At 35.7% G+C, this 19,441-nt stretch overlaps 1 protein-coding gene across 15 annotated transcripts in view; it reads left to right on the top strand.

Moving 5' to 3' along the window:
• Window positions 1–19,441, top strand: part of ERC1 (ELKS/RAB6-interacting/CAST family member 1) — a 298,605-nt gene that overhangs the window by 82,997 nt on the left and 196,167 nt on the right. For all 15 annotated transcript variants that reach the window (XM_074902123.1, XM_074902127.1, XM_074902132.1 and 12 more), the window contains 2 exons: window positions 519–686; window positions 7,943–8,110. In XM_074902123.1, the coding sequence (XP_074758224.1) occupies window positions 519–686; window positions 7,943–8,110 (336 nt within the window). The remainder of the gene's footprint in view (window positions 1–518; window positions 687–7,942; window positions 8,111–19,441) is intronic.

Below are 19,441 nucleotides of genomic sequence, written 5' to 3' on the forward strand. Positions count from 1 at the left end.
AATGCTGGTTTTGTAAATAGTGGGAAAAGTAGAGGTGTCTTTACATACTCTGTAAACACAACGCTAGATTGATAGATGGACAGAAACTCACCGGTTTGACATTTCAAAGCAAACATCATCCTTCTGAGAGAGAACTGTAGGTATCTTATCTTTTATTGCAGGATAAGGGTAATTTACAGTTCTGCTTCATCTTCATTAAAAATTTATCCCTGCTAAGTAACTGGTTTTGATCAGTCCTTTGAAAGATGACTAAGAACAGACTGACTGTTAAAAAGAACCTCTCTTGAGAAACTGATGCTATAGCTTCCCTCTCTTTTTCCTTGTATCTTTTGCTCATGACACATATTTTTGCTGGCCTTCCATTCAAGATAACTGAAGGCTTCACTATTCTGTGGGATAAGTTTAGAGTATCATATTGTTTGTTGGTAGTGAATTTATAGTTATTTTTGAATAACTATATATTAAGTATAAAGTATAAATTATTTTTTTTCTTTGCCCATCTTTTCTTTCTTTTTCAGATTGGTCAGGTGAAACAGGAGCTATCGCGCAAAGACACTGAGTTGCTGGCCTTGCAGACAAAGCTGGAGACCCTCACAAATCAGTTCTCTGATAGTAAGCAGCATATTGAAGTTCTGAAAGAGTCTCTTACAGCTAAAGAGCAAAGAGCTGCCATCCTGCAGACAGAGGTGAAATGGGCAATTCTGTACTTACTGACTTGTCACAGAGAAAGCAATAAAAAGCACTATTTTCTCCTTGCTTAGGTTATACAATACCATAGCCATTCAATACTGCTTGTTCTGAGCATGTTGTGTCTTTCATTATATGTTTGATTCTCTAGGCCAGTGGTTTGATCATAAAGACAAATGTGTATGTATAAGTGAACACATATTCCTGTGGATGAATACACGCTTTTATGACATGCTCCACTAACATGCAGTCACTAATACTGTTTTTCCTTGGCACAGCTAAATTGGAAGTTGCAGTGCCTGAGCTGGGGGGATTTATTTTCCATGATTTTGTAGCTAAAAGAAAGCAGAGAAAGGAAGAGTGTTCCAGTAGTATACAACTCACTGAGCCTTCACTGCTACTCACAGCATGTATGGGAAATCTTGCATGTAAGCCTGTGCTTATACCTGAAATATGGGCTTTCATGTTTTATGATGCGTATTCCAAGATAAAGGAAAAATATTTTCAAAACTTTGTTTTGATAACAAATGCTTAATAAATTCCCATATTATGTAAGTCACAAGCATATATCTGAACATCAAATGGATAATAAGTATAGCATAAATTTATTGCTTTCAGACATTCTTGAAGAACAAATATGAAATGTTGTGTAAAGGCAGCGTTTCAATCCCCTGGCTTGAAAAACTGTAGTGTTAGTAGAAGTCCAAAAGATGGCGGTCATGCATCAAAAAATATTTGTGTTACAGCTAAAACAGTAAAAAGCCAAAGGAGCTGTGAAATAGGCCTGCAGAAAATTTGTGGGTAAAACTGGTAGAAAGATTCACATTCATAAGAGTGTTAAGAGAATTTATTTGAACTTTTTACCCTCATGTAGCTTTTCTTTAGCCATGTTCAGTGAATCTATGGGTGCACATGGCCTTGTCCACATGCAGAAATCAAGTCACATAGTAAATGTCTTTTGACGTTCTAAGATGGCTTTTTTGATTATTCTCAGATTTATACAGAAGTTGAAATTGCCTTAGTATAACTGTGAAAGTGTGCTAGTTTACAATCATAAGCGTCTTGTTAAATTTGTTCATTATTTTTTCTAGTTAGAAATGTACCCTAGATTCATACATGTTTATTTTAAAAAATAGTTACATTTCAGAATATCATTGGAAGTAGGTATTAGGTAAATAAACATTTAAAAATGTAAATTGCAGCTTTTGATCCATTACAGTAATTGAAAAGAATATATATATATATGAAATTACTGTGCAGTATTGTGACAAACTTATGAAGCTAGAAACATGTTTCTCTGCTTGCTTTTAAATAATAAAAAGTGATATTTTTCTGCCTATGAGAGATGGGGTTCTTGAAAGAATGTACTTTATTAACAAGTTAAGAGACTTCAGTAGATGGTCATTCCATCTGTTACGGTAGGTAAACATATTTCCATATTTCTTCAAATTGTACAGAATTTAAACAAAATATTTTAAAAGAAAGACTTGATTATATACCATTGATAGATACTCTTGATAGTTATTCAGAATGTTTTGATTTCATTTTAGCTGAAGGCCAAAGTCATTTTCTAATACAGAAAATTATTCAACTCTCTTAACTTGTAATATTACTGAATAATCATTGAGAGTATATGTTCTCCACTGGGTTCTTCCAAATGAGATTCTCATATAGCACCATAATACAAAACCAAATTGGATTCTTCCTGCAAAATATGCAAATTTTTTTTTTACTAATAAAAAGTGGTTTAAAGGCGGAGGGGGAGGAAGAGAGAGAGATATTTTCTACTTACTGCTTTTAGGTTATTCACATAGTTTGTTGTAAACGAAATGTAACAACTACAGTAACAGTGAAAGATGATTTTCTGTCTCTCAGTAAGGAGTTGCTGTGGAGATAAAATATTAACAATGCTGTTTTCGAATGATGTTTTTATGATAGATTTAATGGATTCAATGCAGTCTAGCATATTCTCCACAGTAAAATGTGGCAATGTAGTCTGGATTTTAACACATGCAAAATGTCGTTATCAGGTTATTCCATTGTATCAGAATAGATATTTAGAATGATCCATTTATGTTCCTGAGAATCTATGTAATTCCAAGAAGATATTTATACTTTTTGAAAAATAATAACATCTTTTTCATCCTTGCTGATGTTCTTTACAGAAAGCTCAAAAATCACATCATCATGCACAATCACCTTTCTTCTGTCTTCACAAGTGATCTTTTCAAGTATAAGATTAAAACACGTTGATAAAATAAAGCATTGCGATGTTTGTTGTTGCATCCTGTGATGAATTTGCGGGTTTTTCTAAGGAAAAGGTATCTTTTTATACAAGAATTTTTACTGGGAATAGGGTACGAGTGTGAGATCCTGCCTGGCCTCACTTGTTGACAGTACTGGTCAACATTAGAACATAACTAGCTTCTCTCAAGACACCTAGGGAGAGTTATGAGGAGGAAGAAGTGCATTTTCTGTCATATATTAGCGGACATTTTCATCAGGGATTAGTATTTTAAAGTCATATTTAAACAAACGTTTTGAGAGAAAAGAGCACGCCTTCATGATCCTCTGCCTTTTAGTCATCTGTTAAAGAAAACTGCAGGTAGGGAGGGAAAAGCTGTTGGTATAATATCTGAAAAATGAATTTGCCACCTGCCACACTAGAACTACAAAGAACAGTGAGCTGGTTTTGGGGTGTTTATCTTGAGGGCTATTGGGTAGAGAGGATATTGTGGTTAACTTTTCAATTTATGAGGGAACCTTTAAAATATCTCTAAAAATGTACAATCTCGTTGTAAACAAAGCAAAAAAAAAAAAAAAAAAAATCAGTGTTTATTTTGGAATTAAGACTTCTTCCAGAGAAAGTTTGTTTTGTCCAGTGAGCCCTTTAGCTTAGGTCAGTGCCAGAAGGTATGTGGCTTCAGTGGGAGGAGGATAAATTAATCAGTGAGAACATCCCCCTTTATTTTTGTATACTGCCCAAGCTGGCATGGTTCTGTAATTGGTCTGTTCCATATGGTAAATTCAGATTAATATTCAGTAGAAAAATGAATCCAGTCCACTGGAAAGTATTTTATTTGCTATGAATGTCTCAGTAGAACATAAAATTCTCTAAGGGTCTTTCTTTATTGGGGCTTATACTGGCATTTTGAAACTATAATAGATTCTCCCAAATCAGAGGCAGTTCAGGAGTGGACCGTGTTTAGTGAGGAATGTGCAAATGGGAGCTAGGTGTCTCTAACAAGGCTTCTTAGCACCAGCTACATGAAGACCTATGCTGACACCTACAGACATTAAGCTCAGCTCACAGAACTGAGTTCATCGTGTTTAGGTATTTAATACCTTGTGCTAGAGACTGTGGAAGAACAGTTGATCAGATTTCCTGACCCGAGTAGGCCCTGGAAGCAGTACATCTGTCATGCATTGAGTTTATAAACCTAGCAAGAACCAGACAGGCTCTGCACAAAGCCAGGTGTGTGCACCTCTGCTCCATGGCATAGTCATGTAATCTGACTAACTTGTGCAGATAACTGAGGGCTGGATGTTTATAAATAATTCACTCTTAATTCTTCTACAGACTGTATTGGATATTGCTGCAATTTGTATAAGAATGTGAAGAGTCAACTCTAACATAATTAGTAAAAAGATCGGTGTCAAAAATAGAGAATTAAGTCTTCTGAACTACCACTGCATTCAAAATCAGTCAGTAAACATAGCTTTTAAGTCTTAAATACAGACTATGCTATCAGGAAAACAGCTTAACTTTTTTTTTTCTGTTTATATGATATGTTTGCAACATAGTAATAGAATGTCGTAAAACTGATCCTTTTTTAAATGTGCTCATTTCAGGTATTTGGAGCCTTCACATAGCAATATATACAGTAGGACAAAACCAACTTTCACCTCACATAGCAAATTAATTTTATGTGTTTCTTTGTACATTTCTCAATTATCTTTGAATTCTGAGTGTTGACATAGAATTACTTCAACATTTACTTTAAAAAATAGCTGGCTCTTTGTTAGAAACCACAGCAAGCTCTAAACACATATTTCAGGATTGTTATTCTGTATGTTCCTTTTGCTGCCATTAATGTAGTCATACCAACAGAGAATACAAATTCTGAATTTTGCTGTTACAGAGAAATCAGGGCTTGGATATAACACCTTCTGATATAACTGGAGTATGACTTGGTTCACTGATCTAAATCAATAGTTTAGCCGTGGTTTGAACAGGTGGCAGGTAGATGGGAAGGATCAGTCTCATGAAAAGAGTAGAGCACTATTTTTGCTAGGCATCACTGACATCTTCCTAAACCCAATGTCATAATACCCTGATTGCTACTGTACAGTGGAGATGACAATAAAAATAAGAAAAAACGTGTACAACCTAAATCCTATTGACTCAAGCTCCTGAGTCAGTTCTGAAACTCACCGTGGACTTCTGAAAATTTTAGTGATTTCCCTAAGCTGTAAGCGAGGAATATTCTGAAAGCTAAGACTGCAGTTACAGAATCCAAGATTTTAAGAAAGCTTAGAGAGCTTAAAAAAATTAAATATTGTGTCATTTATTGTATTTATTTTGGTAGTCATTGGAGCTAAGTTTTTCTTAGAAATTTGGAATTCTATGTGCTTAATATATGGCTATACATATTAGGAACAGAGTCATACAGTATTACTTACTGCTACTGGAAAATTCTGTGAAGACAGATCAGTGGTTGCCCACACGTTTTCCATACATTGTTCTTACAGGGAAGAAATTCAGTCTTATATAGGGTACTGAGCTGAAGAGAGGTACCTGTTGTACCTGTACCTAGGAAGGCTATTATGTTGAAGGTGGCAACAAATGTGCTTGTTTTGCTAAAGCTCAATAAGAAATTGGATGGTATGTACAGGTCAACTTAGCAAGCCCATTGTTACGTGAGGGACTACCAGTTGCCTGAGCTGTACTGTAAGATTTTACTTGCCACGCATAATTAGAGACATGGCAGTCTATTACTGTGAAAGCAGTTAGGTTAACCCAGGGTTAAGACAACACTATCCAAGATGCAGAAGTCAGGAGGAAGGGGCGTCAGCACCTCAGTAGCTGTTTGCCTAGTCGTTTCCGTGTGCAGAGAAAATCTTAAGCTGACTTTGTTGAAGTTGGCATCACCTGACTCCCACAGACCTCAATTCTTGTCACTGTGGGAGGATGCCATACATAAACTGAGCTGACATGAATAAACAAGTGCAGTGTTCTGCCAGGAATAGTGCTAAGGTGATGATTGTGTGTCCTGCCAGCCTTTGAAAATATTCTTGAAAGTGTTTTCTGTGGTTTCCTAGGCAGGGACCTCACACAAATAAAACCAGAAGTGCAATTACCCCAAACCGTAAGCTAATATAGAGTTCAAAGAGAATAATCAATCAGAAAATAAAAAGCATTCTGTGAATAAATTTTTGTTTGCAGATGTTCTCTTTTCACTTAATACTGTGCTGTAGGCATCTGGACTGTCTCAAATATTTTGCAACACAACTCTTGAGAATATGTGGATTATCTTGTGAGGAAGATTTTCAGTTTCCCTTCAAGAATTAATGAAAGTAACTCTTAACTTTAATATTAGAGATATCCAGAGAAGAACATACCTAATCAATCTATAAAACTGCGCGTTTTTAAAAAGAAGACAAAACCTGATCTACCTGCTAAATTTTTCATTACAAACACTAGCAATCCTATAAATCATATTTGGGTAGTACCTGGTACTCTAATATCACTGTAGAATATACTCCGTGCCCCACTTGCTGAGTGAGAGGTCAGGAATGTGATTTTAATAACATATGTGTAAGTGAGAAGGCTCCAGACATAGAGGTGGCAGTGGGATTGCAGTGCTGATGGGGAGACCAGGGCAGTTCTTTTCTCCACTGGCAAGTGCTTATTGCTCTGTGTAAAACGGATCAGATAAAACAACAAAGGATTTTGTTGGCATAACATACAGTAAACGTGTAGAGCCTTAGAGGCAACTTTTCCAATAGCAAATCAAAATAAAGTGGAATTAGCATAACACATTAAAATTAAATGTTGCTCAAAATACTGTCAGCATAGTGACTAATTTCTTACCCTAGCTGGAGTTGTCCAAGTCATCTTTTTACTTCATGTCTCTGCTAGCCTATGCTGTGCAGAAGGACCAAGAAATTTATTGATTACCCTGTTTACTCTGTGCGACTGATGTCCTGTAATGGATTCAGCTAACAGGAACCGAATCTGATACTGTCAAATAAGATTAGCAGCCAGGCTAACAGATTTGAACTCTGTCTGAATGCTGAGTGGATAGGGGTCAGTGGGTTTCTTTTGGTATCTTGAGCAGGTTGGTGGTGTTGGATTGTGTTCCACAATGGTCTTTGAGACTAGTCTGTGCTCTGTGGTAACCTTATTCTTCTCATCAAATTTATATTCAGATAGCTCTGATTCCTTCTCCCGTTTCTTTTGTCTTGTGAGCTCTGTGTTTCATTTGTATAAGAGAAATGCAGAAGGAAAAGCAAATGCTTCTCAACATGCAGTTTTGAAGTTTGAGGATACTATAGAATCTATAAGTTTATGTGTCCAAATTTCACCCACAATACCATGTACTGTGTCACTTGTCCCATTTTATCTTTAATGTAAAACTTCATCCTGCTGAAAACACGTTACGTTGAAACTATTATGTTGCTATTTAAGTCAAAATATTTTTAGCCATCCTAAGGTAAACCTCTTTCCATGTTTTGATCTGCAGTGGATGCAAAGACCTCTGCTTTCATTACCTCAGGCTCAGCTAATACTCTGATTAAAACCTAGACTATAAAGTGACTGTTTGTTACTAAGAGTCAGTGTTTAAATCTCTGAATATTAATAGTGTTTCAAGTAAAGGGATCATTTTTTCTACATATGAGAGAACTTCTCAACAACACATTGTGTTGGCTTCTACTTTGAGGAAAAAAAAATCCAGACTTGTATCTTACAACACTGAGTTATGTCAGAAGTGTAATTTAAGTTTTTCCAAGAAGGAGCATTAGTCTCATATAACTTGGGAGAATTTTTAGTTTAGTCTTCTATCACTTGTGATAACTCTTTTATCACAAGTTTATGTATGTTTATCTATGTTGAACTCCTAAAGTAAGGGATGTTATTTTCTAAATGTTTGTAATTTGACAACTTGTACTCCCTTATGGAAGCATAGTTTAACTTTTGTAAAATTTCTCTCCTTCAGTCCTAAACAAAGTGTTTCTGCATGTCTGAATCTAGGTGGATGCTTTACGGTTACGTCTGGAAGAGAAGGAGACTATGCTAAATAAGAAGACAAAGCAGATTCAGGAGATGGCAGAGGAGAAAGGGACTCAAGCAGGAGAGATCCATGACCTCAAGGACATGTTAGAGGTGAAGGAACGCAAAGTTAATGTTCTTCAGAAGAAGGTACGATTGTAGAGGTCTAAGTCAGATACACATCTCTGATGCATCTCAATTTTTAAGTCTGTCAACGAGTCTGAAGTAGAATTTACATTTTGGTGATTAATGATTGAGTCCATTCATGTAATGGGAAGATGGTGAATGATGAATTTTGGTTTGAAGTTTTGAAGAAAAACCCAAAGAATTCAAAGCAGGGGTTGTTGCCTTTCACGGGTTGCATGTGCTGCTTCTGCTTCCATTTCCCTATTAATAATGACTGAAGTATTTGTAGGAGGGCACATCATCTGAAAAATCAATCCTTTCACCCACACCACCTTAACAAAGCCACACTGATTTGAAGCATAGGCCACTGGGCAACTATGACTTTAGTATGTGACTAGATGAATGAGGGGTTGTATGGATAGAAGCAATTAGGGTGATTGCTCTGTAACTTACTAAGAAAAGTCCAGGAAGACCTTCATATAAATTTCATTAGAAATGCTGTTTTATCATACTTAATATTTCTTTGGATCTGCTAGAATAGGATAATCAGGGTTCAGACTATCCTGCATGTCTTTCTGGATAAGAAAATGTAGCTCTTATCAGTGAAATGGGGGAGGTCTGGATAAGAAAAAGTAGACCCCGTCAGAGAAATGAGAGAGGTTTCCCCAAGGGCATTGAGTCCTAGGGCAATGAATGTCATTATGGATGATAGTTTGTGAATTGCACACAATATATCTCAAATTGCTGCTGGTAAAAAGAGGAAAATGCATGTATCACAATAAATTTTAATTTACATATTTTTTTTTCCTCTCTAGAGAAGCTTCTCTTGGAGCTTGTATTCAAAGTATTAGGCTGTGTATGTGGTGAATTTGGTTTTTTTTCTAGACCTGTAAGCAGTTCTATGGAATTCCTGTGATTTAATAGTTCAGAATATTGATTAATTTCTGATGCCTTGCCAATGCCTTTTCTTCTAATATACAGCTATGAATCATGAGGGGTTAGGTCATGTTCAGTTCTGTTACAGCAAACCTCATGCTGGAATGGAAGTTCAGGCATGGAGCTTAGCCATAAATAAGTCATTAATCATTCCAGAGCAGACTCTTAAGTCTTCATGGTCTCATTTTTTGACTGTTCATCTTTTTAGAAACACTTAGAGATTTCTAATTTTTGTGCGGTGCTTTCTTTTTGTTTTCAAAATTGGTCATGTACACTACAAACATACATTGAAACCCAGCTGAATGTTTAACCAAGAAGTGGGGAATCTGACATTTGTGTAAATGTTAAATGTCAGTGAGGTTGGTTTACTTCCATTTACTCTTACACTGTTTTTTCACATTTTCTTATTTGCTTAACTCTTTGGAATGATCTTTCATTGGTTCATTTATTGGCAGTGCTAAAGGTTCTCTTTTTACTCATTTTTTATGTGTTTTCTTGAGACCACTGTAATCCATATTAAGACAATTTCATCTTGTCTTCTTCATGTGGCTAGCCTATTTTTTGAGGTTTGTTTGCTGCTGCTTTCAAGTAAAAGTGTCTGTTCTCTTCAGATTGGAAAGTAAGGGCCCAGGCTTTTACAGGCAAAGACTTTGAGGTTTTGTTCTCCTAGATAGCTCAACAGAAGATTAACACTACCATAATAAAATGCAATTTGAGTTGTTTTGTAAACTTGTCTCTGAGCTTCTTATATAAAAACCTCCATAACCTATATGTAAAAAAATTCCTATTTCCTGCGGCTAGCTGGAATCAAATGCAGAGTTTTGAATTTGCTTCAGCCTTGAAGTTACTGGAACCATTTCCTTTAACTTGAACAGTTAAATTGTGAGGTTTTTAAATCCAAGCATTATTTTTTCAGTTTCTATAACTAGCAAACCTAGAATATTTTTATGGAGAGTCCAGCTGACAATACTTTTATCTGAGGTTTGTGGTGGAATATGGAATTTCTTTTTATTTTTTGTATAACCTAAGTTAAATGAGCACAAATTCAGTCCTTTAAAGTTTTAGGATTGGTGTCTTTAACTGTTTTTTTTTAAATTGGTTCTCCAGACCTGGAATCTAGGACTAGGTTTGGTATTTTCTATAGATTGGGCTTTGCATTTTCTTGTTCTCTAGCATTTTTTCACAGAAAAGCATTGAGAAGATACCTAAGAAAGGACAGTCTGATTTTCTCTATATACTTTGGAAGTCATGACACCTTGCATAAAACGTGTTTCAGGTGCTAGAGGAAACGATGAAGTCTTATTTTTGCCTGTTATATATGTCTGTCCTTTTTTGACGGTGCAAATAGCTATTTCTGCCCTCTGCCTGGAACTTGAGAAGCCTGTAGCTCCTCTCATGTAAATGTTTTTCTTTTAAGGTTTGTGAACTATTTACTTTTTCGCATTTCTAGAGTGCACCTTCTTATTAAAGTGCACAGCCTGTTTCCTGCTTTATCCGGGCACTGTCTTTTAGACCTTCCAGGACAGTTCAGAATTTTATTGCCATTTAATAAAAAAGGTGCAGCCTTTAAACTTTTGCCTCCATGTACAATAGTATTTTTATTCCTTCCTCTGATTATAAACCAGTGTGTTCAGACAGATCAGGTTTTAATCTGTATATTCTAATTGAAAATCTGGATGGTACAGTTTAAAGTGTCTTCAGAGGTCATCGATAGTAGTTTGGGTTTTTTAACTGGCTTAGTTATCTGATATTAAATGCTTGTTTTAAGTTTATCAGCATGATTTAAGTGGTATTTAGGCATTTTAATTGAATACAGTGAAAGACTGAAAAATGTGTGGTATGAAAAAAGCTTTTCCTCTTGTGTTAAGAAATATTTTTCTATATATGTTTGGAAGCAGCAGCAGTACATAACTACTGCTTGCAGTTATGGGGTACAAGTCTTGAAGGAATTTCACCAAATTAAGAATTAGATTAGTAGATACTATTCAATCAGTTTTTACTAAGTACTCTTCCCTCAGCATATACTCAGATTTGAGGATATTTTTTAAGTAGGTGCTCTAATGAAGTAAGTTTTGAACGCTAATATTTTTTTAATGCTAGGTAAAAAGAAAATTTGTAACAAAAGCTAAAATTGTAAAGGTGTTGAAAATAATTTATTGAAAAATCATTAACTTGCATAACTTACCCATTTAGGAAAGGATGTTTACTTTCTTTTGCAATTTAGATGGATCACCGCTACTAGTAATGTAGTGATAGCCAAATGATATATGGCTATGCTGGGCATTTGGACTTCTTTTTTTGCTTGTATTTTCTGTGACTGTTTTAGATGTGTAATCACCTATTTTGATGACACTGACAAGAAACTGTTTGGTGTGGTGCCCAAAACTGCTATACTAAATTTCTGCAAGTTCTGTTGCTGAAACAAAAATGATTTAAAATCACCCTTGGGTGTCTGTTTGGATTCATGGATGCTGGCCACTGCATAGTTTTTTTTATGAACTATTGGTATCATTCTTGTATTGATTAAAGGTGGTGAACTAGAAAGTATACTTTCTGGTCATTCTAAAATCTAAATGAAAAAAGTAATAAAAGTTTACTGGCAGATTAGAGATCAAATAAAACCACAGAAGAAGATTATGAGCAACAGAGATCTGAAAAATTAACATGACAATGGGCATCACTACTGATACCCAATAGGCACCAAAATACATTTTGCAGGTTGCTGGGGAAACCACATGCTTCACATTTTAAATTCTGGAATCTTTCCAGTTCTAAGCTCCTACAGTGATGCTGCTTGGTAGCACCTTTATCAGAGACAATAGAAATAGGGCAAATGCTAGAAATTTGGAGACTACGGAAATGAGTTTTAGCTTTATGTCTAAAAATTTCATGAAAATCCTTAGTTTCACAGAACTTCAGATTTTTTATTTTTTTTTTCTCATTTCACTGAAAATAAATCGTGAGTAAAATCTCATTTGGAGTTCTTAGAACTCCAGGCAAGGGGACACTGTCAGAAAATAAAATAGGAACCATGCTGGGCAAATTTGAAATCTGAACCTGAAAAATGTTAAATTGTGCTTCATTATTCTCTTTGCCACATCTGTCTATCTGTGCTGGTAGACCAGGATGAAAATGAATAGAAATAAAAAAATCAATACTTTGCAATCAAAGCACAGAGAAATAGCATTTGGGACAAAAGATAAGTAACAGTTGCCCCGAAAGAAAAAAAAAAAAAAAAAAAGCAGTGAATCAATCACCCTTTGCTTTGGGGGGAGGTCATGTTTTGTCTTGGGGAGGGGAGGTTAACACTCCCTTCATTGTGCAATGCAGCTGCAGGCAAATAACATGCAAGTTTTAGTCTCTGTACATAGCAGTGTTTTTTGGCACTTCCCTATGCACCCTGTGATAATTGACCTGTGATAAAGTACAGGAAGAACACAGACTTTTTTTTTTTTTTTTTTTTTTTTTTGGTGGTGTGCTGATTTGTTTAGCTAGTATTTGGTAAGGCTCCAAATGTACTTTTCCTGCTCTTTTGGATAAGAAGCATTATCTTTCTCCAGAAATAAATGCCCTCTGCTTTTCAAAAAACCTAGAAATCAAAATACCTTATTCTATAAAAATAAATATGCTTAATGATAAGAAATACTGTGTGGCAGGAGAGAGGGACTGCAAATGGAATTTATAACTCATTTTTTTAAAATCAGTAGTGATCAGAGTTATTACAGCAGCAGTGTTGGTTTAGTAGTCATAACTTTTATTCAGTGTTTGTACTTCGAAGTTTCTTTCCATCCCCTCATCTGTGAAGTAGATTTACCTTCTCAGGCAGCCCTGAAGAGACAAGAGAGCACAGAGAAGGAACTGAATATTTAAGTGTTTAATTCAGTTTATGGTAGTTTCATCTTAGCTGGTGTGACCTTGAACTTGCCTACCAGATGAATTAATATGTGATTTTCTGAGAATTAATAAAATGCATGATGGACTTTTAGATATCCCTTTGAGCCTCTCTGTGATGACATCTAGTGTCATCAAAAATGCTATAGTATTGACAATGTAGATGATACCCCATTCAAACCTGCAGTGTGTGTCTGAGTCTCTGGTTGTGCAAACTATACAGAAAAGAACAAAGTACAACTGTGCCAACAAAGATGGTCCACATGTACATTCACAAAGTGGGTGAGCACATACCCTCTTATTTAAGACTGGATAATTTTTTCTCTCTATACAATACCTGTAGGCATGCTTATTCTCTGCCTTTCATGTACTCGGATTATGAACATTTAAGGAGGAGCACCATACAGTACTCCAGGATCATATTAGCCTGCTTATCAGCCCAGCTTCTGCAGGGAGGTAGAAGAAAGATACACTGGACTTTCTGCTCATCTAGGACTGATGAAATAGCTACTTTCCGTCAGGAACTCTGTGGCTTAACAAGCAGTGCAAGTACAAGAGTATTTCTGTAAATACCTCTCTCTGTCAGTAAAAGCCCTACTTCTACTCCTTTTACTCCACATCTCAGGGCATGCCACTGAACTGGTTCCAAACCCAGTTCAGAGATTTCAAACACCACAAAAAAAGATGTAACATCCTTTCAGGCTTATGCCAGCTTCTTTATTAAAACTGACAGATGTGACCTCAGATATGTCCTGGAGGGTCATGGGGGACTTGTCCCTCAGTATCCCTGAAGGATATCAGACCTCTTCTACTGCTGCTTTTTCTTTCATTCAAGCCTTTCTGTTTTAGACTACCTCTGAACATAAAAACAAAGTTGAAATTTGTGGCTTTTAGAAATATCTAGAAACTATTCTGTCTAATTTGTTACCCTGTGTCTACAAGATGCTAGATTTCCTTCCCTTTACAAGAATATCCTCTCAGAACTGCTTTACCATGTGGGGTGGGATTTTTAGATAAAGGTATTATCTTCGGTTAGAGTAATAATAGGAAAAATTAGACAAGCTTTTAATTCTTCATGTCTATCAAAATACCACTAGACAAAATCTTGTGGTAGCAATAGAAATACCAAAGAAGACTGGAGAGGCTTCATTATGTGATTTCAAACTCAGCCTAATTATCCTGTGAGATTTTTTCATTTCTGCCATTCACGGAGGAGATTAGTTGTTTAATTTCCACAGGATTTATTTTCATACTACAGTGAGACATGGCCACTTTGAAAACAGGATCCTTACCCTTTCATTTTGACTTTCCACTTCTCTGCGAATCCATTGAGACTTTTTAGAGCCATTGCAGCCCAGCTCACTTGTGTGTCATCTTTTTCTTCTATGAATGTACGGTTAATAAGACATTATTAGGTCAAGGGCATACCTCAGTTTCTTCATACCATTTTTCAGCTGCTAATTTAGTTTTAAAGGTGACTGATAAATATACAGGTCTTAGAGTTTATTACAGCAACTTCATTGTCCACAAGATCCTTTCCCTTTCAGGAGAGGCTTTAGCTTCTGAGATTTGACCTTTTTTTTGATTCTTTGAGCCATATAATAACGTACATTTTTCTGACTTTGAATATGGGTCCTAAAAGGTCCACAAGCTTAGCTTGAGACAGTATTTTCAATGGCAAATAGTCCATGGTTTATAGATGCTAGTAGAGGTGACAATGTGTTCTCCAGGGACTGACCCAAGGAATATACTTTTGATCTTGTTGCTTGATCCAGATCAATCATGGCAGATGCCTTGTAGCTTGAGTGCACTTCAGTGTTTTCATTGTAAGGGCTTTTGTTTTCCAAAGGAACAAGCATTTCTCAGCTCTTCAGTTGGGTACTGTTATGGCCCTCACCAGTGAGTACATAGACTGTAGTAATAGGTATCTTGTTTAGATTATAATAAACAGTACATGATCACTCCTATTAATTGATGAAATTTCCTTTTGTCTGTTGGATACTTTATATTTAGTTGTTAAAGTTGCCTCCTGGGCATTCTTGGCACTGCAGTGAAGAGTTTGAATTGATTTGTGTTGTTAAATCAGAAGTCAGGGACTTCTACAAAGGGACTTGCACAAAGTGCAGTTGTCCACAGACTTCTGCTGCTGAAGAACTTTGTAAGATGCTTTTGCATCTTAGAGGAAGCATGAGACTTTCTATTCCTAAGGGTCTCTGTTCAGTGTATGTATAGTTCTATAGCAAATCATCTTCACAGAATCATGGAATGGTTGACATTTGAAGAGACCTTTAGAGATCATCTTGTCCAAGCCCCTGCTCGAGCAGCGCTACCCAGAGTTTTTTGCCTAGGACCATGTCCAGACAGCTTTTGAATAGGGTTGCACTAGAATGACTTTTATTAAACTTCAAAGCAGTGAAATCTGTGAGTGGATTCACTCATATGTGCCTAACGTGCACTTTAAGATTATTTAGTAAATTATGTGGGACATATAAGTTAGTGGAGGAGGCATAAGTTAAATTTGGAAAATTGATTTTACACAAAACAAATTTTATTTTATTACAGTAATTTTTATTGCACAGTTATGGCTACCAATGCAGCACAGCTGTATTAGAGGAACCTACTGGATTAAAAATAAAGTTTTTTGCCTGCCTATATTTTAAATTAGAATTTGTAGATGGAGAATATGCTGCTTTATTTTTATATAGCCCCTTCTTTTTCTTGAAGCATTTTGTGGTACCACAATAAAAATAAAAACATCTGTATCATATGTAACATATGTAACTGTATTTCCAGATGTATGATAATATTCTTTTAAAAAAATCAAATTTTGTTCTGATGTGTGTGGAAGATAGCAAGCCAATTTCTTATTTCAAGATCTAATAATGTAAGGAACATTCTCTCAATTTATACTGATGCTATTAAAGAATCTTGCCTGTTGCCTTTAGTAACTAAAGTACTTGATTTATTTTTTTCCTGAAGTAATGAGTATCTATGCCTCCTTTCAGATAAGTAGGTTCAAAATAGGAAAACAGGACTGTGAGGTTAACGATGTTAGTTCTGTAGTTCAGCTATTGTAGCTGGCTAATACAAGGCTTTAAACTGATACACATTGCTGTAATAGTGTAGCATAAGACTGATAGCAAAAGAAAACTCTGGAGTTTCTGATATTATCTGTGCTCCAGTGTTCCAGATAACTGAAACCACAGTTCAGCCAATCTGTCATATATGGAAGAAATCTTTTTTTAAAAAATATATATAGTATCCCTCAAAGAGGAGCAGTCGTTTTAATATTATGTCCTTCTTGTGCCTTGAGATAACCTCCTGACAGGCAAGATGGAACATTACTCATAGGTAGTGGGTCCGACAAATTCTGGTTTCTTGAAGGGATCTGGGAAAACAGCCAACTGTGGGGCCTCTTGGCTTCATTATAAATTAAACGTGTAGTTTTTCTGGCAAGATAAAGCTAATAAGCTTTGTTGGTGTATTCACTGTCATGCTAGACAAATACAAATTTCGCTATGATTGAAGAGGCAGGAAGAGCAAGGGCGTATGCCATTTTTGAGGTTGCTTACATCAGTCTTCCTCCCATGGCTTTTCATTGCTCTCTGTGTTGCAAGACTTCACAATTTCCAATGCTTTGGTCACCAGGCATCCAGGCATTTTCTGCCCCTGGGGGGACTGTCTGAGCTGTGTCTGGAACAGACATCATTGATTGTGTTATCCAACTTGGGGATCTTCGCTAGAACAAGGAAGGAGTAATTTTTCAGTTTAAATCAATAATTTCCTGGATTCAAGAGTGAATTTTAAATCCACTAGAATAGACAGTCTTCTAAGCTGGGTCTCTGCACAATATACAGTCATGAGGACTGTCATGAGGCACAGTATATGAATAGCTTTGAAGACCATGGCTTCACTTTTTCCAGTGTGGAATAGTGTCACTGGGAGAAACTAAGATAACCTTGTCCCAGAATAAATAGCATGCATTTGATAATTAGGATGCTCCTCTGCATGATGAAAGGCTTACATACGTTCCAGCAATGATGGGCGGAGGACAGTTTTAAACACAGAACTTCTAGATAAAGAGGACCACTGTCTGTCCATTTCAGCCTTTATTTTCAGTAGAGATTGGAGTGTTGATTTACCTGAAGCAGTCCATGGTATAAAATGGGAAAGAATATAACCAGATAATGGCACTAATTTAATATATTGGGTTCTTTTTTTTTTTTTTTTGAGCATGGGCCATGAAAGAATTTTATTTGAGAGTTTGATGTTTCGCCACCTATCACTGTGTGTTCTGAAGTAATTCTGTAAGAGCTGCGATAACTAAATACTGAAGAATATACATGCGCACACGCACACTTTCTGAGTATATGAAATCAAGTTACCATAGAATGAAGAGTGTTTGTTTCACAATAATAATCAATCACTCTATCTGGTTTATCCAAGTAAAGGAAGTTGAATTTATAATATAGTTAGTTTCTCACTTGACACTTAAAATATTATATAACCTTGTAAAGCTTGAGCTATTCTAGAAGCAATGTCACAACTTGTTAGTTTTATTCTGCTTCTTACAAAACATCACATCTAAGTTATCATTTACTGGTTCCAATTTTTTCTCTTGTTTTATCAGCCTTCCACCATGAAGTAGTTTTGGGCTTCCATATTTTGAACATTTGGGAACCATCAATATGAAAATACTCCAAATTATAGTAGCTGTATTTCTTCTGTAATGAATTTACCTAAATCAAATCTGTGCATATTTATTGTCCAAGTCTTTTCTGGGACTTGGAACAGAAGTGAGAAAATGTCCCCAAAATAGTTGGGTTTTTTAAATTCATTTGTACTTGGTAGGTCTTAGGAGTAAAACTTCAGAAAGCATAGTGACAGAGATTGCTTCATAATGTCAAGACACAGCTGAAAGGAGAATTAGCATGGTGTTATTCTGCATGATTAGGCCAGGATTGCAACAAAGTGGATGTTAGATTGTGAAATAAATTACCAGATGATTTCAGTTACGGTTCTCAGTGTAAGTGTCATTTTAACATATATTAAATAAATGAGTAGTATATAAACTTAGGGTTTCATTGAAGAGGAGAAGCAGAATCTAAATTAATTTGGTTTGCTATTTATGATAGCAATCTTCTGTTTTGAATTACTTGGGTGAATTAAAGTATTGCACTCAAGTTGGAACCAACAAATTGTCTTAACAAACAAACCCAGGTTGATATCTTGTTGGTGGTGCATAATAGATATATTCTCTTGCCTGATGAATGCCAGCAAAACAAAGGGGTCAAACAGTGAAGGTTTAAGATAAACCAGTGACAGAGGTTTTTTAATGGATTATGTAATTAACCATATGTACTTAACCACTGGCTCACATATTGCTGAAACAAGTCTCTTATGACCAGCTTTTATACTTTTGTTATTTAATTGCATTTTAAATAAATTATTGTCTTATATGCTTTGAGACATAACTGATATCAGCAGGTTGGAAAGAGTGGCCCCCGCCCCTGCTCACTTCAAAACCCTGTCTTGTATCAGACAATGTCCATCATAAGATTTTACAATTCAAAGACTGCTTTTGACTAGGTTAGGCTATTGATACCATTGAACCTTCTTAGAATGAAGCAATTTCTTAAGTAAATTTTAACTGTTCTACAGCTGTCAAAGGATGTGAGTCACTGCTAATGCATTTTCTAGGCAAATGCTTTGGAACTCAGACAATGCTTAAGAACATATACATTGGCTCCCCTGAAAATGTGAATTTCAGGTCCTTTATCAACTCAAAAATCAGTCTTCAGTCATGGGGTCCTAGGGTTTTTTTCTTTTTTTTTCTTTCCCCTGACTTGAATTATGCTGGAGTCTCCTTAAAAGCTTGTAAGGAAAATGCCTCTTACTATCAGTTTTCAGAAACGGCAAAGTTTAGCGGTAGGATTGTGTTAGAAGGTTTGAAGGAGATTCAAGCTATATACTAGCAGGACAGAAGGATTACAAACATGATAGTAATATTCTGAGAATATGATTTGAAACATCAGGTTTAAATACTGTTTGTTATAGGGAATATGACAGTACAGAAAAAAATCTTTACTATTCTGAAGATACTATAATTACAATTCAGTTCATGGTGACTGTTCTTACTAGTTCTACTTTGCAGTGATCTGTCAGCAAACTGGTGCTACCAGACAATGATTAGGTATGCCAAAGAAAGTAGGTAAAAAAGAAACAAAGCAATGGAAATAAATGTCCTTGGAGATTATTTATGTAAACATAGATGAGGTATTTTTCTGGCTGATATAAATCTACTTGCAAAGCACCTCTGTATGAAAAAGTGATGGAAAAAGAATAGTCTTTTTGGATCAGTGTCAATTGTTGTTGCTCCTTCACCAAAGGTACAAAATAATTAATTGTCTATACATGTTAAGTCAATTTTTTTTGTAGTAGTAGCACTTCCTCCTGCATACCATTCTTTTCTCAAGTCAACCTTATTGCACAGGTGTGCATGCAAAGCTATGTCAAGAGTAAAACATT

Source organism: Athene noctua, chromosome 3 (genome assembly GCF_965140245.1).
Source record: "Athene noctua chromosome 3, bAthNoc1.hap1.1, whole genome shotgun sequence".
Taxonomy (NCBI): Eukaryota; Metazoa; Chordata; class Aves; order Strigiformes; family Strigidae; genus Athene; species Athene noctua.